The sequence below is a fragment of the Gymnodraco acuticeps genome, unplaced genomic scaffold (assembly GCF_902827175.1).
Source record: "Gymnodraco acuticeps unplaced genomic scaffold, fGymAcu1.1, whole genome shotgun sequence".
Taxonomy (NCBI): Eukaryota; Metazoa; Chordata; class Actinopteri; order Perciformes; family Bathydraconidae; genus Gymnodraco; species Gymnodraco acuticeps.
The window spans coordinates 368,296-393,132 of NW_022990199.1; the positions used below are offsets into that span (position 1 = coordinate 368,296).

The 24,837-nt window shown below is 42.4% G+C and overlaps 1 protein-coding gene across 1 annotated transcript in view; it reads right to left on the reverse strand.

The window, feature by feature from the left end:
* Window positions 1-6,403, reverse strand: part of syt6a (synaptotagmin VIa) — a 92,096-nt gene extending 85,693 nt beyond the window's left edge. Inside the window, exon 1 of the mRNA XM_034218195.1 lies at window positions 6,074-6,403. Within this exon, the coding sequence (XP_034074086.1) occupies window positions 6,074-6,266 (193 nt within the window). The 5' untranslated portion in view covers window positions 6,267-6,403. The remainder of the gene's footprint in view (window positions 1-6,073) is intronic.
* Between the last annotated feature and the right edge of the window lie 18,434 nt (window positions 6,404-24,837).

Consider the following 24,837-nt stretch of genomic DNA (forward strand, 5'->3'; position numbering starts at 1 on the left):
TACATATGTATTATACTCTTATGTATGTAGATAGTATAAGAAATGTGCAGAATATGACAGTTTAATGGAGGAGGTACACATATATTGATAGATGTCTTGTAATGCACTGTTGAGGAACCTGTGACCCAAATGTTTCATTCATTGCATAACTACACCGTAGTTGTGTATATGATATGTCAATAAACCTTTGAAAATCTTGAAATCTTGAGTCCAGTTTTGGATAGTCTGCCATGGTTTCGTTCCATTTCAAACAGCTGTTTGACGCTCGGCGTAACCTTGGTGCACTGCCACTCTAACATCCAATCCCAGAGCTTGAAGATTAATCACGGGGACCGTAGTCCCAAACGATAGCTGAGGATTATGGGTAGTGTAGTGTCTTCGGCCATCCTAAACTCAGAAATGTTTTTCGGATTTCATATCACATTAACACCATATCCCTACGTGCATTGCGGCTAAAACATCCAATCAGCCGAGCTTAAACCATAGCTGAGGATCTTGGGTAATCAGTTCAGTGGCTGTGTATCGCAATGATGCTCGAAATGTCCCTTATAGGCCTACGTCTGTTACCGGTTATTTTTATTTTGAAATTCAGTTCCTGACGGACGCCAAAAAAGCCAGAGATTATGGAATCAAACAAATAAATAAAAACAAGGATAATTGTGTGTTATTGGTGAGTAAATAACAGTGTGTTATTTAGAAAAGAATAACAAATTAGAAGGAAAAAAAGATTTAAAAATACAGATTTCAGTATTCTGAGGCTCTGAGCCTCATTTATTTTCCTCACAGACGGCAACAAAAGTCCGACATTATACGATTTAAAATAAAAACAATAATCGTGGCTTGATATTGAGTAAGAACATGTTTTTATGAACCACACAGCTTCCGGTCTTCCAAGACCCGACCGGAGAAAAATACGTGTTGCAGGTACGAAACATACTACCAATAGAAATACATTACTTTTAAAATCGTTCTGTGTGACACGGAAAAAAAAAGGGGAAAATCGTGTTGGTGAACACGAATTAATTGATTAAATGTCGTGACTATAACACGAAATACCGTGAGACTGGGTTGGCATATGTGTTGTACTTGTACGTAGCTCGACACTTGTAGCTCGACACTCGTAGCGAAACTAAACAAGCAGTATGGTGTGTATCAAGTTGTTGATTCTTGTGTTATAGCATCAAAGTGTTGTATATTCTTGCGCTCCAGTGGGGCATAACATAAAGAAAAAATTCTCATGCTCTATTTCTTCTCTCTCGTCGCCGTGAGAGGCTCTCAGCGCTCTGCTCGCTTGGGGCCTGATTCTTCAATCAATAATCCAATGTTTCTGCTCAATAGCTCAGCAGAGGCCCTGCCCTGTGCGCTGGCCCTTATAACACCCAGCAGGTTTCTGCATTACGCACCCTTCCTTACACTTTTGTCATTTATGACACTGGTGCATTTTGGAGGAGAGACTGCAGAGAACGCACTTTTCCTGTGAATAACCAACACCGAGCTTACAGCACAGTGTGATGTTGTCTGCACTATTGAGTACAGGAAGAAGGATTGTTATTATTTATTCATGGGTTCACATTTACAATAGTTGCACAGCTGTTCGACTGGGGAGCAGATTATATCGCTGGAAATTGGCACCTTCGGGGACATCCCAGTTGCTATTGAGCTTCAAAATTGAAGATGTAGGCGGGGGGGGGGGGGGGGAGGTTGCCCACCAGAGGGTCCTTAGACAGAGAGATGAAGGCGTTTCTGTTTATAATGCTGTTCACAGACTGCTTACAGCTGATTGGTATTCAAGCCACTGTTTGACTTTTGTCTATAGCGCATTAACTTTAATGAAAAATGTGTTCCACTTTGCCTGTCATTATCCTCTTCCCATCTGAAACGACTCGCTGACCCTCTGTTTGATTTGGGCCCAAAGTGTCATGAAAGCACTCTTACATTAGAAAACTGTTTACCTTCACTCCTGTGTAAGGGTGTGAAGAAAGGATTAAGGCTAGATGAATACAGAAACCCACATAATTCTGCATATTGGATCTGTTTCCTTGCTTGAGTGGGTGCCATAAGAAAAATACCCATGCTGTGTCTTTTTTAATCTAATGAATACAATAATAGTCCTTTGAGAATTGGCATTTGGTATTTTCATGACAGACAGAGTGTTATCTGCTATCAGCAACGGACACTGTTCCTTTGTGGTCTACAGTGAAATGTTGTATCAATAAAACACAGAAGACGGTAGACAGTATTAATTATTGAAAGGCACAGTGGTTTTTCGGCCTGGGTTTTCTAATCTCCACAGTGCAGTTAATTTGATGTTCTTGTTTTTATGTGTTCGAATGCAACCTGCAATGCACCATCCCGTTTCTGCAAATACCACGGACACGTATTGGATACCAGTGGGAACTAAAATGAATGATCTGCTGATGCTAATGTCCTCTGCTAGCCAAGGTCTTGTTTAATAAACCTCAAGATGAGATGGGCGTGCGTGAAATACGCTGTGCAAAAAAAGAAATTCAAAGCCCACACACCTGAAGCTGCTGCTGATAATGAAAGAGGAATTTGTAATGAGGGTGAGTGCTGTGTTTGTTTGCAAGAGAGGGTGGTAGGTGGGTTATAAGTGCATGCAGCCTTTTCAGGTGATACACCGGCTTAAGGGAAATGTTTTGTAACCTGTATCAAGGCTCGGGAGTGAATATCAATACCCGAGGCAGGCAGTTGATCAGTGAGAAATGTTCGCTCAGCAGAGTGTGAGATGCTGATCCAAGCTCTTATTTATCTCCCTGAAAAAGTGTTGCCGTTCACACGCACAGCAGGTGTGTCCGGCGCCGCTTTGATTGGAATACAATCAGCCAACTTCAATAACTTGCTCAATAAAGAGAATAGATTATCATCTCCCGGCCGCATCAGAACAGAAGACTCTCTAATTAGTCAATCCTATTTTATCGTAATCGATTTGAAAACCAGCAAGGGGACGCTCAGACAACACTGGGGAGTACAGACAGAAACATGACTCTGCTTCTGTGTGTCTGATAGCTGCATACATTCAAACAGCTGAGCTAATGTGCTCTTTAAAGCTGTCACAGGGGGCAAATTAAATCTATCAGCGCTAATGAGGTAGCAAGAAAATGACAATTTGATTGAAGTCTGTGCATGCTCTATATTTAAGAGCAACAAGTTCACTTGTACTTAGCCATTAAAAAGAACTTCACTGATCAAATGAAGCAAGACAAATAGTAACGTAATGGGAATGGAGAGTGGGTTTGTCGCAAACACATCAACTGTGAAAAGTGAAGTAATGAGATTTTGAAATCTTGCGATTTTGAAAGTTCAAAATTATGAAAATGATATCTAATATAATATTTGAATTGTCCTTTGTCTTTTTGGCTATCAACTGTTTACGATTTTAGCCGTCTGCTCCAGGTTCATGTTATAAGTTATAAGATAAGAACATCATTAAAAAAGCACCCCATGCTCCATCACATTTACAAACCTAGAACAAGCATAAAGAATCAAATGAATACATGAATACAACTGGTTCCCTTTTCGATATTAAACATTTGGGAGGAAACATCCTGCTACTAATTTTGTATTGCACTCGGATATTGAAGGCTAGTACGCTAAGCTAACACTCTGCAGCTGCCTTCACCTGATAAGAGATTTGCTCTTTGCTAAGGTAAAAAAAAGCTTTGCGATAAAGTCAGCTAGTTAGTTTACCTCCACTTTTTGCCTTTGCTGCTTCATACAGTTGTTATCTTAGTGTTGCGATTTGAAAGGTCAGTGGCAATTGAGGTCAAAGTAGAAATAATTTGAACTTCGAGCACAGCACTCTGGGGCATTTTTGAGGGAATTGTTCTCTCATGAAAACAACAGCTACATCTGCAAGGCTTAATTTGCTTTTAATTTGCATTAAAGCAAGGCTATCTTCACGAGCAGGGGCGTACTGGCCGGTACTGAAGTGGGCCGGTCGGACGAGGTGGGCCGGTCGGATAAGTCACTAACACCGTCCGTCCCCGTCCGTCCCCCATCGACAATTTACTAGCGGTATTTACTTGCGGTACCGAGGTGGGCCGGTCGGATAAGTCACTAACACCGTCCTTCCCCGTCCGTCCCCCTGTCGACAATTTACTAGCGGTATTTACTTGCGGTACCGAGGTGGGCCGGCGGTACCGAAGTGGGCCGGTCGAGAGCCCCGGGCTGATTTGTAGTCCCAGTCCGCCCCTGTTCATGAAGATACATAAACCACAGGAATAGGTGCAAATGTTTCGCTCAAATTTGAAACATTTTCAAAAAAGTGTTATTTTTAATTTTCTTAGATTAATGGTAAGGAACAACAGGACGTTAGGACTTTTTTCTCTGTATTGAAGCGATACTATGAAAAAATGTTGTGCCTGCACTCATAGATCTTTATCCAATCCAATTACCAGTACGGACACTATCACCAAAGATTCAGATGAAAACATAAATCTTCTGGCAGAGGCTAACTCCACGAACGTCAACAATGTATCATCACAAAAAGCCTTTTTGCATTACTGTAGTCGGGATATTATAACTTTTGGTTAGTGTGAGTGTTTTGAAGACATCTTAGTAAAGATAAATATACATTCTTACCTCAGCCAAAACCTTTTTAGTCTGAAAAGCACTCTTTATAACCACACATTGCTCTCTGTGGAACCATGAATTATAGAAAAGAAAAGCATATACAGGGAACAACAACATTTCATACACCCCCCCCCCCCCCCCCCCCACCTACACATCCTCCAACATTATAAGAAGCAGCTTGTCTTTAGCTTCCATGTGACAGAATTAATTAACTTCAACAGATGCATAACATGCAATGGCATTTAATGTCCCCACAGCTCTGTGGTGGATGCCAGTGGCTCTGTGAAGTACGTTCAATTCCTCCGCTGAGAGTGATGTGAGCTGACAGTGGATTTGGTGGGGATTGGTGTGACATGCACTCTGAACAGGGACCCATCCATGACAAAGCAGCCACAACTATTATCTATTATTTCGTGTGCACCTGCTCTCAAAGCTAAAAAAACAATTTCTCAGTCAAACTCGTATGTTAGGGGGAGAAATACAAAATGTGCTGGATGAGGAAACAGTTAAAGCTAAAAGTTAAGGATATCTAATATGCATAAAATCAGGTTATTGGTGTGAAATCATATGTATTGGTATTCTAAATCCAGTTTTTAAATCTAAATTGAATGAGCTCAGTTATCTAAAAGTCTTTATAGCTCTGGGAAGCTTTTCTTTCTAAACCTATAAAGCTAAAATCCACATCCCCTTCGGTTATATCTTGCTAAATGTTTTCTGCAGGAACACTAAATTCTCCAGATTACTCCGCTTCGAAACAATATTTGCCAGATTTAACGGCACATCTTCCCCCAACTACAATACACACAGTGAAGAATGAAAGCACATGCGCCTGCAGGAGCGAGAGTGGAGCTGCTCCATTAACAAGAGAGGGATTATTCCTTTAAAGAGGGTGAAGCCCATTTCAAGTGCCACAGCAACAGATGCAAGAGTCTGCAACAGATGTGTACATCACACTTCATGAATAAATATACAAATTCAATTCAGGATGTTGAAACTTTGCAGAGCAGATTAAACTCTCATTACCGCTCTGTGTTGTTCACTCTGAAGCAACAACGAACATTTTCTGCAAAGGTTTGTCTCTTATTCTTTGTAAGGCTGAGTGGTCGGGACAGCATCAGCTGGCATTAGTCAGCCCGAAGGCTTATCTATTAACGGTAGAAGCTCTCTGGAGCAAACTGGGGTAGTCAATGTGAGTTTGTATTATACACCTATTGCTCCCTGGTGCCCCGGGGTCACGAAAACTCATTAAAGATGTATTAGGGTTCAGTGGAAGCTCCGTCTGAGCAACGTCTTCTTTGACCACACAGGGGGTAACAAGCAAGGAAAAGATTATGCCTTAGCAGTCATATTTAAGTAAAGCAACCATTCTGAAATTAGCTTTTTTTTTAAGGAAAACCTAAAGGACAGAGATGAACAAAGCACAACAGGGGAGCAGCCGCCCCTCACCCGATATAGATCAGGAGTTAATTATAGTACTTACCCAGTTGTTTGCGGTCAGAGCTGTGGCTGGACAGCAGGAAGAGGTAATCCTGACAGGTGTCTGGGTCCAGCAGCGAGCTGTTGTGCAGGCAAAGGTCAACAATTAGGGTCACAGCTTTCTGACAGACCGTGTCATACTCCTCTCGGTCAGAACTCATGCTCCCAGCTGCATCCTCAGCCGTGTGTGTGCTCATCCAAGGGAACTAACACACCCACACACACACATCAGCAGCGGCAGCAGCAGCCGAGCATGCAGAAGATGATGGTCTCCGTCCGAGGCTGATTCTATCCTTCTCTGTCTCTCATGTGTGTTTTACAGACTATCTGTGTGTGTGTGTGTGTGTGTGTGTGTGTGTGTGTGTGTGTGTGTGTGTGTGTGTGTGTGTGTGTGTGTGTGTGTGAGAGAGGAGAGAGAGCGAGAGAGAGGAGAGAGAGAGAGAGAGCGAGAGAGAGAGAGAGAGAGAGAGAGAGAGAGAGAGTTGCTGTTTGTGTGTAAGCAGGGCCAACATTGTTTGGAGTGCATGAACATGTATTATGTGCAATGTTAACTATGTGCCAGGACTTAATGAATCACATTCAGTCCCTCAGGTGATCATTGCATCACATATGCTCAAAAACTAAGTCACATGTAATTGCTAACCAGAGCCTAACAAGCCCCTCCATCACCTCCCTAAACAACACCCCCCCCCCCCCCCCCCCCCCCCCCCCCTCCTGACTATATACCTCCCCCACATCTTCTCTGAGTGTGCACAAACAAACAGAAGGAAACCTAACAACCACTGGGCTTGTTTTTCTCCCAGTTTGACTGACTCAGCTGGTCCCTGCAGGTCAACATGTCTCCTGTGATCAAGTCTTCCCTGAGTTGAACCACCTGTGACTTGCCAGGTCTTTGCCACTCCCACCGACGATCCCTCATCGCTCCGAGTGTTTACAACCTGTAATGATGGGGGTTTAACCGTGTGAGTGAACGAGAGAAACAACCACAGAGAGACGGGGGAGACAGTTGTGAGGCTGTAGGTGAAAACAAACTTGGTATACAGTATGTATGTATAGTGGTGGAAGAAGTATTCATATTTTACTACTACAACTTAATGTCTTTCATTTTTGTAAAGCACTTTGAATTGCCTTGTGTTGAAAGGTGCTATATAAATACACTTGCCTTGCCTTACTACCACCACACTGTAAATACACTCTATTACAAGTAACAACTTACGTTTATATAAGTGTGTTTTCAGAATTAGAAATCCTTTATTCCTCATACAGCGGGGACATTTACAGCGTCACAATATCAAAAAGTGCAGATAAAAGGCAAAAACTAAAACAGTAGAAAACATTAACTAAAGAGGCAAAAACACATTATTAAAATAAAAACCAGTTAGATACCCTCACCTAAAGTAAATTCAAAATGCAAATGAGTTGGCATGAGTGGTTTTCCTGGTGGTTATATAACATTTTCCCAGGAGAAATAACATTTGCAATACTTTCCATGCATATACTCTACAGGCAAGGCAAGACGAGGCAATTCAAAGTGCTTTACAACAAATAAAAAATAAGAGCAATAAACACCCTATTATATTTTTGGGGGGTTTATTCTTTCCTATAGTTTGTTACTTAGGTTTTTGTGCATGCAAATGGACTGCAAAGACTAAAATCCCTGTGTTTCCTCCAGAGGGAGTTTCTCTCCCATCACTATGTATTAGGGGTGTAACGGTACACGTACCCGTACCGAAATTATTCGGTACGGGCCCTTCGGTTCGGTACAGGTGTGTACTGAAGTGTACCAAACGAATATAACGTTAAACGTAAAAAATTGAGAACGTGACAACTTTTTGGAAGTAATCTCAGGTGCTGCGTCGCAGCATTCAGAGTAATTTGCTCACATTGGGTTCAACGCGTCATAGAGCGAGCAAGTCATTTCATTGGATGAGAGGCATACTATGAGAGCTGGTCAGAGGGATGCGTTCAAATGTAGTCAGTAATTTGAGGAACTGTCGAAAATTAATGGCGAACGCAGATAAAGTTGAGCTCGAAAATCCTCCAGCATCATTGAAGTCTCCGGTTTGGGAACATTTTGGTTTCGCAGTTACGTACAAGGATGAAGGACAAAGACAGGTGGACCGAACCAAAGCTGTTTGTCGGCATTGTTCAACTAAAATTGGTTACGCGGCTGGCAATACATCAAACTTGCACACTCTTGAAAAGGCATCACCCGAACGTGAATATCACCGGTACCAAAAGACTGAAGTGCAAACCCAACTCCCACTAGCATTAAGCCTCCACCACTCGCAGAAAGTTCAGACCGAGCCAAAGCTATTACAAGCTTGTTTTGTTTTGTGAAAAAAAAATTCTGCTGTACCGAAAACGTACCGAACCGAACCGTGACCAAAAAACCGAGGTACTACCGAACCGAAATGTTTGTGAACCGTTACACCCCTACTATGTATGTCACGCTTCTATTGGCTAGCACTCCAACACATTGTACTATAGGCTAAGGGGCGGGACATCTCTAAGCGGTTGGCCAATCACAACAGAGCCGGCCAGCTAACCAATCAGAGCAGACTGGGCTCTGGTTTCAGACAGAGGGTGAAAAGAGGTGCTGCAGCACAGGCAGTATGAGAGAAATAAAGAGCTTTTTGAACATTAAAGCATGGAGACATGTCCCAGTAGAGACACTACATACTGATATGACCCTGGAAATAAGCACAATGGCCCCTTCAGAACATTTTGTTGATAATAGTCATATAAGAATTTGAATGTAGGACTTTTACATGTAATAGATTATTTCAACATAAATTATGAATATTACATTTTACCTCTGGTTATGTGTTTATGTTAAACACCATTTCTAACCCTGCAGCAATTGTTTTTGTAGATTTAACCATGTGTGTGAATTGGGATGTGAGAATTGCTTAATGTATCTGTTGGGACACGGCAGCTAATGAAGCTCAATAAAAGCAAACACATCTCCGCCATGAATCTCTGAGGATTCAATTCAAATGAATTTCTCTATCTGATCATTAGAATAAATGATCGCTCAAATGTGTTTATTTCCTACTTAAAGGGCCCATGTCATGCTTTTCCGGTTATTACTGTCCCCTTGTGTGTTATGAAGGTTTTTATGCATGTGAACGGTCTGCAGAGTCAAAAACCCTCAAAGTACACCGAGTACAACTCTAACACAGTCTATGCTGCCCCAAAACGCCTCGTTGGAGATTTCTCATTTTCCATTGTTTACTTCCTGGGTACTGTGACGTGTGAATACCCAGAGGCCACACCCTCTGCCAGCCTTTCACGAAACAAAGCTTCCCAAACCTTTCAGCGATTCATGCCGGATATGTACAGCGTAGGGCACTGAAGAACGATGCTGTTCCTACTTTGTTTGGACCAGCGGGAGATTCGGGTACACAACCTGCAAGTATTCATTTTTGTTTGTGTATTTATGATGTTTAAAACAAACAAGGTATCTACAACGATTTAAATGGGTAAACGTTTTTCGCGCTGCTACGTTGGGATCGCGGAGAAATGCTTTCCGCAGACCCATGCTTACAGCGTTATAAACCTTTTTCTTACTCAATATCAAGCCACACTTATTGTTTTTACTTCGGCTGTGAGTGTTTGTGTGTGCTCAGGATGAGTTTCGCTTGTTCTCGCTGTATCGCCGACCCGGAAGGCTGTTTGCTCCTCGCAGCAGATCGCAGCAACGAGCCTCACAACTTCCCGACCAATCAGAGCACACTGGGCTCACAGGGAGGGGGTGGCAGGAGCTCCAACAAGTCCTTTAGGACAGAGAGTGAATACCGGTGAATACACATACTTTACAGAGAAACCAATGTGAGTTTGGAAAATTGCACAGTATAAATCTATTTTAGTATAACTCAACAATGGAATTATGATCAGTAGAAATGGCCATGACATGGGACCTTTCAGGTTTTTAAGTAAAATGAGGGGAATAAAGCCTGATTGACTTGACTTTTCCTGCTTTATTATAATTAACTTTACTGTACGTGAACTCGCTTGACCTCATCCTTTAATTATGTTCTTAACCATAAATTAATCCAATCATCCCTGTGACGGATAAGGCATCAGAAAAAGAAATGTCATGCCTTTCTAATTACAAAGTGATATTGAGCTTAACCAGATTTCCGTTGACTCCCTTCCTTAATTTCGTTAAAGCGGGGTCTAAATACTGCACTGTCTACATTGCTGGGATATTATTTGGAGATAGATCAGATAATTGGGAGATTATTGAAGCCCCCGCCCCATGTTTCTCTTCAAAGGTTGGGTCTGGGGGTCTACCGCACTTCCTGTTACTGAAGATTGGATCTCCTCTTCTAGCACCAATCCTGATTAACAGATTAACTGGCTGCGGGTTTTCAAACGACTCAATTTCCTCCGTGCATCTGCTGCAGCTGATACTGATTCGCCCTCTTCATTTGCCCCGCGGCCATGTTAACAAATACAGGTTCACTGCCTACCTGTATTCACTTTCAAAAGGTTTGCTTGGATGTCAAAACATTACTTAAACCACTCAATGATTTCCTTCCAAACACTTCTAATTTGTGTAAGAAAATAGACCCAGGATGCAGTTCTTCCTCCTACATTTTTCATAGGTCCCAGGAGAGTGTGCGGAGTATGTCAGGAGAGATAATGCTTCTGGTTTTCTTGTTTATGTATATTCCATCATTTTGAGGCAGCTGAGAAAATAACCTGCCATGAAAAGATAATGCACCATTACCATGAAAAGCCTCCCTCTTTTCCACATTAATAATAATGCTATCTGCACTTTACAGTTAGAGGGAAACTTCCCATATAAGGAAGCAGAAAGATAACTGAATGGTATCAACAGAAGCCAGTGGTAGAATGAAAGTGCATTTTTTTACAAATGTCCCTTTTATGCCACTTCATACTACGCCACTACATCTCAGAGACACACATTGTACTTTTTACTTCCCTACATTTTTCTATATTTACTTTTCAGATGAGTTTTGTCTTACCCTTCATGCACAGTGAAAAGATCATTGCTCTAGATTTGGTGATTCAGATTTTGTTTGATTGGTTTTGTTTGTGATAAACTGAAGGATAAATTGTTCCTTTTGCCAATTCTCGCACTAATTAAGCTCAATAAACCATTTAAAATCCTCGTTTGGATCAGCTGGAAAAGGCATCATCACAAAGCTGTTGACTGAATTGTTTTTCTGAGCTCATAAAAAGTGGAATATTTGAGATATGCAGTTCTCACAGGACAAATGAGAAGTAGTAGATGTATTATAACGGTAGGTGCAGTTAGAATCTCTTATTTGTTATTCTTGCTTTAGAGCTTGTCACTGGCAGTGGCTAATAAAGCGTTAGTGGATGTAAAGCATGAAAGATTTTTACTTTCACTTTTAAGATACTTGCAGTATTTTCTTGTTGCTACTTTATACTTCTACTCCACTACATTTTAAAGTGGAAATTGTGTATTTTACAAGGTTTTGCACTCAGACGCCGAGGGGAGAGTGTTGTGGGAGTATTCCACCCAGGTGAGTTGGTCGCTCCATGACCTTGGGCTCTGAGACACGAGGCACCTGAGGTAGGTCTCGAGGTCCTGATTTAGGCGTTCTGTCTGGCCATTGGACTGGGGGTCGTTGCCGGATGACAGGCTGACGGTGGCGCCTAGGAGTCGGCAGAACTCCCTCCAGAAGACGGAGATGAACTGGGGGCCTCGGTCGGAAAACAACATCACTGGGGAAGCCATGGATCCTGAAAACGTGGGTTAGCATGACCTCTGCCGTTTTCTTGGCAGAGGAAGTTTAAGTAAAGGGATAAAGTGGACCATCTTGGTGAAACGGTCTACTACCGTCAGGACGGCAGTGTTACCTTTTAGAAGGTGGTAGTCCGGTGACAAAGTCCAGCGAGATATGGGACCAAGGGCGTTGGGGCACGGGCAGAGGCTGAAGTAGACCCATCGGAGCCTGGGATGAGGTCTTGTTACGGGCGCACACAGGACAGGCAGCCACGTACTCAGTCACCTCCTTTACCATGGCTGGCCACCAGAAACGCTGTTTTATGGAGAACATTGTTCGCCGGATACCTGGATGACATATGAGCTTAGAGGTGTGAGCCCAGTGGATTACCTTGGAGCGTAATGACACAGGAACAAACAAACGATTATTTGGACACCCACTAGGTGCTGGGCTCACAACATTAGCCTGCTTCACATCATTTTCTATCTGCCAGGAGACCGCCCCAACCACACAGTTCAGTGGAAGGATTGCCTCTGGTTCCTTGGCAGTAGGCTCTGGCTCATAGAGTCGTGACAGTGCGTCTGGTTTTCCATTCTGAGTACCCGGTCGGAAGAAAATCGAGAAATTGAATCTGTTAAAGAACGGAGACCAGCGGGACTGACGTGAATTCAGTCTCTTGGCTTTCCGGATATACTCTAAGTTCTTATGGTCTGTCCAAACAATAAAGGGTTGCTCCGCCCCCACATTGAGTCTCCACTCCTCTAATGCTGCCTTGACCGCTAGCAACTCCTTGTCACCTACATCGTAGTTCCGCTCAGCTGAGGACAACTTACGGGACAGGTAGGCGCAGGGATGCATCCGGTTGTCCTTGGTGGATCTCTGGGACAACACTGCTCCTATTCCCACGTTGGAGGCGTCAACCTCCACCACGAATTGTCGTTGGGGGTCTGGGACGGTAAGAACAGGTGCCTGGGGACCGGGCCCGGCGCCACGAGGGGGCATTGCCCCCTCAGTTGTATTCTTTGCCCCCTCACTTTGAGCATCATTCATCCATCAAAAAGTACAATAAATGTCACAATTATTAAATAACTTTAAATAATTAGTTTCCCCAATACACGTTACTATGTTTAGATCAGATATGTGGGCAGGCAGTCAAGCAACGTGTAAAAAAGTCTCAACCCCAAGTGAGCTTTTAGTCTTACGGCCCCTACACACGGCGGCGTGCGTTGTCGCTTGCCGGCGGGAGGGGCTGGAGCTCGACCAACAACCAATCACATGAATCTCCCGCCCCAGACACACAAGCACGCGGTTTGATTGGCTAGAGCTTGTACTGGCATATGATTCCATTGGCTGACGCCTCCGTCGAGGCGTCAAAAGTAGAACATTGCTCTACTTTTGCAGCGAGCACCACGAGAGAAGCTACGCTTTGCTCCCACAATGCAGTTCCGCGAATCGTGACGTCACCCCATTCAAAGTGAATGGGCAGAAGCGTTCAAGCGGCAACGCACGCCGCCGTGTGTAGGGACCGTTAATGTTAGCGTGTGTGCTTAGCTGTAAACACGGTGGGATGGGTGACCAAAACGTCCCCGTTTTCGGTGGCCGGTACCCGGTTAAAACTCCCGAAAATGTTCCCGTATTTGAAAAATAGAGCAAGGTGAAATCAAATGTTACATGTCAGTAAAAACAGAGTAACAGTGTTGTGCCTGTTTGTAGCGTTAGCGTATTTCTTCTTCTACTTCTTCTTCTTCTTCTTCTTCTTCTTCTTCTTCTTCTTCTTTTGTCTTTAATGGCGAATCGCTTCCACTTGGAGCATATATCGCCACCTACTGTTGATTTATTAAATGTTTATATTAAATCCTTGTCCTCAGACCAGTGTTCTTGAGGAACTTGAAGATCAGCTTGTTTACTTCATTTCTTGATTTACTTTCGTATATTGACTTCAAATCCATGTTGTTTGACATCAACAAAAAATAAGACAGACAACTACAGATGGCACCACACATGATGGTTACTTGTTATTATTTAGGGCTGCCTGTATGGTTCAGATTTTTGCCAAAGCGAGCCCTTTTACTAGAATAATAAAATGTTATGTATTATATCAACCGTATTGGTACAATGAGCGACATCTAGTGACGGATTTTGGAACATTGATTTGATTTTTCTCATGGCAGTTAGACTCTAGAGACAAACCAGGAGACTTTATTTTTATTTTTAATCTGTGTCTGTCCATTTGGTGTAGTATTTGATCCAATATTACATTTGGTTTATATATTAGTCACTTTCTTATGAAATGCCAGGTTTTAGGCTTTGATTTGAACATTCAATCCTGAAAATAAAAAATCAACCAGATTAATGTTTCTTTAATCCTGACCTGACTAGAGTAGATAGTAAGTAAATAAATCTGTATAGGAAGACGAGTTAAGGGATAGAGGATAAAAGGTTGTGGTATAATTACAGAGCCTGTCCATTTATAAATTGAGGAAATCAATGTTAGTCTGTTAACCAAAGTGCAGCCATCTATCTATCAACTATCTATTATTAAAGATCAGAGGAAAATAACAGAACGAGAGGGGTAAATCCAGAATAAAAATAAAGAAGCAAAGAGATTGTAGAGCAGCGAGAAGGAAAAAAGCTTGGTGTGTCAATTCATGACATTGCCAGTATTTTTCGTTGTTGTGAAAAAAAAATCGCACCCTCGGATTTTTTAACAGCCCCCTCAGTAATTTCATCCTGGAGCCGGGCCTGCTGGGGACTCCACTGAAAGGAGACTTTGGAGGAAGTGAGATTATGCAGAGGAGCGGCTACAGAGCTAAAGTTCCGGATGAACCTACGATAAAAGTTTGCAAACCCTATGAACTGTTGCACTTTCTTCTTGTTGGTTAATGTGGGCCAATTAGCCACAGCACTAACCTTGGAAGGGTCCTGGTTGGTCGGTTACAATGTGTCCCAGAAAGGAAACGGTGGCAGCGTGAAACTCACACTTCTCGGCTTTGACGTATAGGTGGTTTTCCAGTAGTTTCTGGAGGACTTGACGAACCTTTGGAACATGGGTTTGACTGTCTGGGGAAAAGATTAATATGTCATCCAGATATACATACAAAAATACATTCAAGAAGTCTCTTAAAATGTCATTGACGAAGGTCTGGAAGACAGCAGGAGTGTTACATAATCCAAAGGGCATGACCCGGTATTCATAATGTCCACTGGGGGTATTAAACTCCGTCTTCCACTCGTCCCCTTCTCTTATCCTGACCAGATGATAAGCATTTCTGAGGTCGAGTTTGGTAAAGATTTTAGCGGACTGAAGCAGTTCAAACGCTGATGACATTAATGGCAGGGGGTAGCGGTTCTTAGTGGTGATGGCGTTAAGTAGGCTATAGTCAATACATTGCCTGAGTGAGCCATCTTTTTTACTCACGAAGAAGAATCCGGCCCCTGCCGGTGAAGAGGAGGGACGGATGATTCCCGCTTTCAGGGAAGACGAGATGTATTCATCCATGGCCGCTCGATCTGGTCTGGAGATGGAATAAAGGCGTACCTTAGGAATGGGTGCGCCAGGTAGCAGATCGATAGCACAATCAAAAGGGTGATGTGGGGGTAGTGACAGAGCCTTGGTTTTGTTAAATACCTCTTTCAGATACACACTATGTTTCGTGCAGGAGGCAACGGAGGGACTATTTTATTTTGAACATCATTATTTACTAATAAAAACTATTGAAATTAGAGTGTGTATTTTTCTTTCACATTGCCACACTTGGTAACCGTTCGCATCGGGCCGAACCACGCCCCTTAGCTGTGATATAATGAGCATATACCACGGCCTGTCGTGAGCTATTGCTTAAATACATAATAATAAATCCACATATGAAGGTACGTTTTTTGCAGAGTGAGTACTATTACTTTTGAGACTTTACATACATCTTGCTGATTATACTTCTGTTCCTTTACTTAAGTGGACATTTGAATGTAGGTTTTTTAGTTGTAATTGAGTACTTTAACGTTAATGGAGTACTTTAACGTTAATGGATTGGTACTTTTCCTCAAGTACATGATCTAAAATCTTCCACTAGCGCATACAATGATATCTAGTCAGATTTTTTTGGTAGATACATTAAGGAAGCTCCATGGTCCAGTTTGTATTCCAAAAACTGCACACTCAAACATTTTTACTTTCTAAACTTTCACAATGCTAATGCAATCTCTCACTATATACTTACAAGTGGTATCTTTTTTGGGCGGTGTTGTATTAAAGACAGTGTTGTTTTCCTATTGATATGTGTCTGCATTTCCTTGTTGATAACCCACCTTTACCAGGATTATTACAAGGCGTGGACAGAATTCTTCCCCCTTCAGTAAAGCAATGCAAACAAAGCTTCTCTAGAAATACAATATGTCAGTCAGACATTTAAGGTGACATAGTGGACATTGAGGTAGAGGTTGAACAAATTAAAATAGCATTCAATTCAAAAGAAATATCATCCACACTTATTCTCTTATAAGTTAAACAAAATGAATCAGTTTTAACTGCAAAGTACATAATGCTTTCTGTGTTAATATTTCATGAAATGCACAGTAAGAAAGAACCCTAAACACTGTCTCTCGTATGAATGTGTTTTCATCTTTTAATCATTTAAACCTCCGCAGCCACAAAAGTGATTTAAAGAAAAACAAATAAAGCCCCTTTTTGTTTAACGCTAATGTTGAATCAATGCGATAATGAAGACGACTGCTGACCAGGCTCGTTTCAGACAGTGATGATAATCCAACAGTCTGCTGCCATTAGAGATTCAGCCTATAAGGTATCAATAAACGAGGATGGTTCTGATGAACTTATTGATGGGTTTGAAGCAGGTGCGGGCATATTTGTTCACATCAAATGAGGGGGTGGAGAATCATGCGGACCCTGGGTTTGATATGCAAATCATCCGTGGCAAATCTTTCAGTGGTGACAAGCCGGTGGCTGCAGATGTTGAACTTGATTCATCGTGGCAAATGCATGACAAAGGGTCGGCTCACTCAAAGCTATGCTAATGAACATCAGCACTCCAGAAAACTCCTCCTGAGGGCCAGAGAGGCGGGATTACTACAGTATATAGCCCAGTGTGTGTGTGTGTGTGTGTGTGTGTGTGTGTGTGTGTGTGTGTGTGTGTGTGTGTGTGTGTGTGTGTGTGTGTGTGTGTGTGTGTGTGTGTGTGTGTGTGTGTGTGTGTGTGTGTGTGTGTGTGTGTGTGTGTCATTGTCACGATGTGTTAATCAAAAGATTTCAGCTGTGAGGCAACGTGAGGAATTTTCTATTTTCACTCATAAGCTCATTAGTAACAGTCTTAAATTGTGTATACGCGGGATTTGACGGATGTGCTCCGAAGCTACGATACAACAGATAAAGCGAAGATCTGCGAACAAATAGATCTGCCAATGAATATTACACAAGAGCCTTATGTAGGATTTACAATGAAACACACATGCTATTTCAGTGAGGCCTTCAAAGGGGGGATTGAAATACTTTCGACAATGTTTTTCAATGAGGCTTTGCACACAACAGAATGCATTACTGCGGTATGGATATCAAATCTGCATAATTCCTCTCTGTCCAGGTGAAATGTGTGCACAGCGGTTTCTCATCCCAACATACCTGGATGTCATTGAGATGAGGTGTTTAATTGAGCTCCTGTCAGCGCGCAGTAGAAGAGCGATAGAGTCCAAAATAGTCGATTCTCTGTATCCTCTATCATGCAAATCAATCCCAAGGCATGTCAATGTGATCAGTTTTTTCCTGCTCACTATTCTTCATATTTCCTTTGCATGTCAGTACAATGCAAACCTCAAAAAGAAGAGAGTTAGAGAGGGCTGCACCCAATTACTCAATTTGAGATGAGAAGACTGGCAAATGGCTCAGATTGGCTTTTAAAAACCTTTTTAACACCACAAAGAAACCCATTTAGTACATCTCTCGCAATTATACCAGTGTGCATGCATTTCTGATTAAAAACCGGTTGAGGTGGTGTGGTTAATAAGATTTCTTATAATATTAAACAATTATCCTGGATGGCAGCAGCAGAAAAAAGGTACATTTATTAACCAATTTAAAATGATAATTGGTTTATAGAGTCTCCCGACTGGTCGAAATCCTATACAAAATGAGTTTATAAGTAACTTCACTGTCTACAGGCAGAACTGAATCTCATTTACAATGTCTACCTGCCCAGGGACTGAGATTAGCTAGCTTAATCTGGTAAATACATAATATACAGTTCTGCAAAAGTTATGTTTTCAGTACAAAGTGCCATATGTAATAAACAAAACAAGAAAAGTTGTTAATGAGATTATTTGTAGGACATGTCCAAACTTGCCAGGCTTAAAAAACAAAATAAATACATTTTAACGTCTGTAATTTTACTAAAACTACATATGTTTTCCTCATAGACAGGAACGTAAAGTGAAAAGTCAGCATTATTTTCATTTTTCTCTATAAACAAAGTCATCCCTAAATGCATTTAACCTGCCGGCCCTGAAGGGTAATGGAAATGTCCGTCAGCGTAACTTTGGACATTAGGGTTTTTCCTTATTTGATGAAGTTCTACACTGTTTTTATTCTTTAAAAGACAACAAGTTAAGTTAAATCATTAGCCTATCCAACATCATAACAAACCTGTTGGTAAGGTGGCCATCAGTCAGTGTCGACCTTTATTAAAAGCAAAACAAACAAACCCTGAGGAGATTGATCCCAGTACGAGCAGCAGCAGCGCATAATGGAGGAGAGCTTCCCTTCAGATCTGATGGCAAATGAAGGCGGAGAGGATCAATGATTCCTATGATCTATTCTCTGGGTTTTAGAGAGCGAGAGAAACACAAGAAAGGATCTGCTTTGAGAGTTGGAGCCTAAAAGACCTTTCAGTGTCTAAGAAGCATTTTGATGTTTCATGTCATCTTCCTTTTGATGATTGTAATGCATTATGTAAAACTGTCTGGAGTCTTCTTTTATATTTGAAACCTCTCCAGATTTCATGAACCGCTCATATGCGTCCTCATGAACTTCATTTTCGTTCTTATAATAACATTATTAGCAACGGCCAAACACCCAGATGGCAACAGACAATATGCCAGACTTATGTTGAGTTAATAAAGTGAACTGGTTTGCCAAAGAAACACTGGGATATATATATCTATTTAATAATGCCATGCAGTTCCTAGGAGAGTAGTTTCATTTGATATATTCTTTACCCATGCAGCCTGACTCTAGAGATGTAGGTTCACCACTTTGGTCCATACTGAAATAACTCTGCAAATATTGGATGGATTGCGAAGAAACTTTGCAAAGACATTCACAAGCAGCAATGTTACTTTTCTACAAGTGCTTGAATGAAAAATCAGAAAGAATCAGAAACAGGTTTGTTGCCAAGTAGCGAGACACCCCAGGTGAATAGGGTAATTTTTTTAACTTAAAGGTATCAGCTAGAAATTTCTCCAGTTAATTACTTACAATAAGGTAATTGTCTTTTGTATTACAAGTTTTCTGAAATAGCATGTTTAAATATGCAAATTAGCCATTATCTCATTAAATATGCACATATTTTAACACATTTCAGGAATCGAAATCTGAACTTTGGATAAAGCCAGGTTCAAAATGTTTGTTTCATTTTGTAGTCATATTAGTATCTAAGGCTTTTACTGAAGGGATATTGGATATCTCTTTTTATCACTCCATAAATCAGAAAATACTGTCAACAGCCCTAAAATATCCATTTTCGCCATGTTTTTAGGTATACAATGTTATATAATTCAGGCTATGAATGATATATGAACAAACCCTTCTGTAAAAGCCTTCATAAAATTGATAGGAATATTGTTTTTGATGAAAACAGCATGTTTCATCATGTTTTCACTTTGAGAAAACATGTTATAGAATCAAAATAGCACAAAATCTCAAAATTGACCAGTACTTGAAAAACGATGTTGTTGCCTGCCGTGTCTCGCCTTACATACGAGGATACATAAAATAAAATAAAAATTGGAACCAGGATAAAAAACGATTTAAAGAAAATTATGATAACATTAAAAATATAGCAGTATTTCCATCGAATATGGTTGAAATATAGGTATACCTGTAGAAATAAAATTGGAATAAAATGGTATATTTCAGAGGGATGTGCAGTACTGACAGTATTATAATGAAAAGCAAGATATTGTTTAAAACATCAGATTGACATTGTAAGCTTTGAGGTCAATGTCTTGACACTTATTGGATGGATTGACATTGAAGTTTGTACAGATTATTAATTTGCCCAGTAGATGAATCCACTGATTTGTGTGGATTCCCCTGATGTATCTATACGCATGCTGATTAAAGTTTTAACTTATCTAGTCAAATACTTCCCCTTTACTAGATGGATGGCACGACATTAAGTCATTTTCCCTCTGATTCCCTGCAACTATTGAGTGGATTTTCAGGTAAAAAATAAAATGATGTCCCTCTTATAGAATGACTTATCATAGATCCATACTTCTTTTTCTTGCGCAATCATTAGATCAACATTTAACATCTTTATTACAGTGGTTTATGGCCAAAAACCTGTCAAATATGTCCTATCAACCTCAGCTTTACTTTGTGTCCTTGCCAATTACAAAACGCTAACAGGCTGAACTAAGACGAGAGCAAACATGATAAAACCTACAAGCTGCTCAACATCGATACTTCACATTTTCTATTACCTCTGCTGTTTCCACTGTTGTGATATGAAGGCCATGTTATTTCATTTCAATACTTTGCAGTGGGCTTGGATTGACTATAGGATAACTCACAATATGTCTGTGAGTTTGGAAACATATTTCAATTTGACATAATCATGCTTGTTCAGGTTTACCCTTTGGATCTGAGGCTTGAGAGATGTTCTGCTTTGCCAAATGTATGTTTGCAAAACACCCCGAGTTATCCAGAAAACTACTTAGTATGGGAGAAATGACTGAATCGTCATTGTCTGCTGCCGGCAGGTGATTTTCTGATGGACTGTTTCCCAGCGGGTGGTGAGTTTTCATCACATGGGGCGGCTGCCAGACACATTGTGTAGAAAAATGCCTTGTGGAGAATTGCTGGCTTTATTTCAACTAAAATGGATGCATTAATGGCTGAGTGGATGAATGGATACGTGGACGGATTGATGATGGATGTAGTTGTTTGATTTCTCTATTGGCATTGCTCGAGGGTTGGCAATGTTGGTCTGTTGGCCGTCCGTTTGGTTACCCAATCTAATCCAGACTGTAATACCTCAACTATTGGATGACATTTTATATGATTTGTGTTACCCAGAGTAAAAAGTTAACTGGCCATGGATATCACTCGACCTTCCTTCAGTGCAGGGGCGGACTGGCCATTGGGAATACCGGGAGTTTTCCCGGTGGGCCGGTCGGACAATTCACTAGCCCCCCCCCCCCCGTTGACAATTGACTAGCGGTACCGAGTTGGGCCGGTCGGCTGGGTGAGTTTCCCGGGCTGATTTTTAGTCCCAGTCCGCCCCTGCTCCAGTGCCTCCGTGAGGATCACTTTTTCGGAAATGTAGTAAAAGACATGGTTGTGTCCCCAAAGCTACTAATTGTATATTTTCTAGATATCTCAAGAAAAATACTGGACGCAGGATGTTACGATTTCAGGTGTTTAATTGCAAGAACACCATCCAATCCAATCTCTTTATATAGTCACAGGTGTTGCTTAACCTTACACCATTCCCTTATTGACTACTAATTGACTACAGGTGGCGCAAATTCACCTCTTCTATTGCGTTCATGATATCTAAATCTAAAACAGTAATCCGTTTTTTAAAGGAAAAGACAAGTACCACCTCACAGCAGAGCGACCTGCCCCTTTAAGACATGTATTGCCTGGTATTGAGCAGGTGCAGGAACATGGAGCCCGGACATGATAAAGTCAATTAGCCTGTTTTCATTATACAGCAGGATATGTGATCTAGTCTCCATGGCAACTGAACCCAGGGATGCACACCCAGGTTTCACAAAAATAAAGTCAAGGGGTTCAATGTTTTGATTAGCATTTTGTCAGAAACCCTGACATACTTCAAGCATCTTTTACAATGCATTGTTTAAATGAAAAACATGAACAGAAAATTCTCACTGTAGTGTAAAAAAATGAAATTCTGCCTCCTACCAAATATGTAATCCATCCACATGTATTTGTGTCCATTAAATGTGTGTGTAAGTGAGTGAATCTAACAGCTTGTGTATCCTTTCAAGCATTGAAGTGCTCTAAGAACAATTCTGAGTTTTTTTTAGCAGCCCTCTTAGCAATAAAAATACAATATGCCTTTGCTAAATGTGGCAAAAGGTAATTCTGTTTGTCTGTATTTAGAAGATGCCTCCACTCCAGAGGTCTCACTCCCGTGCTTCGTACCTGATATATTCTCCCTAACCTCAGCTTCCTCAAGCATGAAATCATCCGGGCAGAATGATAGGATGTTTGGCTGCGAGCTGTGGAGAGAGATTTGTTTCTGTACAGATAAACACATTGCTGACTGTTGTCTCAGCAATTGAGAACACTTTTCTATTTCAATTTTCAAAGTGTACAAGGCAGAAAATAATCGCACAAGTTCAGCTATCCACCTAATCGCCTTGGATTTCTGAGCTGTCACTCCTAAAGAAATGAGATCATATTTTTGTTTTGCTTAAGCTCTGCCATCCATCCATCCATCCATCTTCTCCCGCTTATCCGTGGTCGGGTCGCGGGGGTATCAGTTCCAGCAGAGAGCCCCAAACTTCCTTTTCCCTGGCCACATCAACCAGCTCTGACTGGGGGATCCCAAGGCGCTCCCAGGCCAGCGAAGAGATATAATCCCTCCACCTGGGTCTACCCCTTGGTCTCTTCCCAGCTGGACGTGCCTGGAACACCTCCCTAGGGAGGCGCCCAGGTGGCATCCTAACTAGGTGCCCGAACCACCTCAACTGGCTCCTTTCGACGCAAAGGAGGAGCGGCTCAACTCCGAGCGGCTCAACTCCGAGTCCCTCCCAGATGACCGAACTTCTCACCTTATCCCTAAGGGAGACACCAGCCACCCTGCGGAGAAAACCCATCTCGGCCGCTTGTATCCGCGATCTCGTTCTTTCGGTCATGACCCATCCTTCATGACCATAGGTGAGGGTAGGAACGAAAATGGCCCGGTAGACAGAGAGTTTTGCCTTCTGGCTCAGCTCCCTTTTCGTCACAACGGTGCGGTAAAGCGACTGCAGTACCGCTCCCGCTGCTCCGATTCTCCGGCCCATCTCACGCTCCGTTGTTCCGTCACTCGAGAACAAGACTCTGAGATACTTGAACTCCTTCACTTGGGGTAAGGACTCATTCCCTACTTGGAGTGGACAGTCCATCGGTTTCCTGCTGAGAACCATGGCCTCAGATTTGGAGGTGCTGATCCTCATCCCAGCCGCTTCACACTCGGTTGCGAACCGATCCAGTGACTGCTGAAGGTCGCAGACCGATGAAGCCATCAGAACCACATCATCTGCAAAAAGCAGTGGTGCAATCCTTAGTCCACCGAACTGCAGACCCCCTCCCCCATGACTACGCCTCAAAATCCGATCCATGTATATTACAAACAGGATTGGTGACAAAGCGCAGCCCTGGCGGAGGCCAACCCTCACCGGAAATGGGTCCGACTTACTGCCGAGGACCCGGACACAGCTCTCGCTTTGGGAGTACAGAGATTGGATGGCCCTGAGTAGAGACCCCCTCACCCCATTCTCCCGCAGCACCTCCCACAGTAACTCCCTGGGAACTCGGCCATACGCCTTCTCCAAGTCTACAAAAAACCGGATAAGCGTACTCCCAGGCCCCCTCCAGGATCCTTGCGAGAGTAAAAAGCTGATCCGTCGTTCCACGACCAGGACGGATTCCGCATTGTTCCTCCTCAATCTGAGGTTCGACAATCGGCCTGACCCTCCTTTCGAGTACCTAATGGCGCGTTTCCACTGCAGCGGGTAGCTCGCTTTAAGCGTGCCGAGCCGTGCGGGGCCCGTTTTTGGTTGCGTTTCCACTTGGCCTAGTTTTGGCCCGGGGCTACTTTTTCACCTTTTTTCTGGCCCGACTAAATCGTGGTTCTAGGGCCAGGAACAACCAGGCTGAGTCGGGCTGAGTATGCTAAACTAGAGAGAGAATCGCTGGCAAGGGGGCTACAACTACAACAAGATGAACATATTTGACCGTGATTTAATTGTAATACACGTTTCAAAATGATGCCGAAGTAACAACATACTGATACCGGTTAGTAAAAACCATGAATTAATGCTTTGACAAGTCTGCAGACAGACGGCAGGCGAAAAACCCTTTTAAAATGCGTGTTTTCTAAATGTAGCTTGGCTAAGCTAACGTTATATATGCTCCGACCGTCCACACTCACAACAACGGCCTATACAGACATAAATAAAGCAGCGACTGTATTCGCCATGACACAGGCAGTCTGTGGTTTGTACTTGTTTAACTTTTGTCTAGTTTCTGAACAGATATGAGGAGCTGTGAGCTCTGAGTGCTAAGAGCTAAAGGCTGTGTTGTTTTTCTGGGGCTCTCATTGAAGATGACGTCACGGCTCCGCCTACACTGCGTTACTATAGTAACTGCCCCAGTTCCTAAACTGTAATGGAAGCGCAGCATTAAAGTGAGCCGGGCCTAATAAGGCCTAACCAAACCGAGCGAGGCCTGCAGTGGAAACGCGCCATTAGAGTAAACTTTCCCGGAGAGGCTGAGTAGTGTGATGCCTCTGTAATTGGCACACACCCTCTGATCCCCCTTTTTAAAAAGGGGAACCACCACCCCGGTCTGCCACTCCTTCGGTACTGTTTCCGACTTCCACGCAATGTTGATGAGACGTGTCAACCATGACAGTCCCTCAACACCCAGAGCCTTCAGCATTTCTGGGCGGATCTCATCCACCCCCGGGGCTTTGCCACTGTGGAGTTGTTTGACGACCTCAGTGACCTCCCCCCGGGAGATTGGTGTTGATCCCCCGTCATACTCCAGCTCTGCCTCTAACATAGAGGGCGGAGTTGT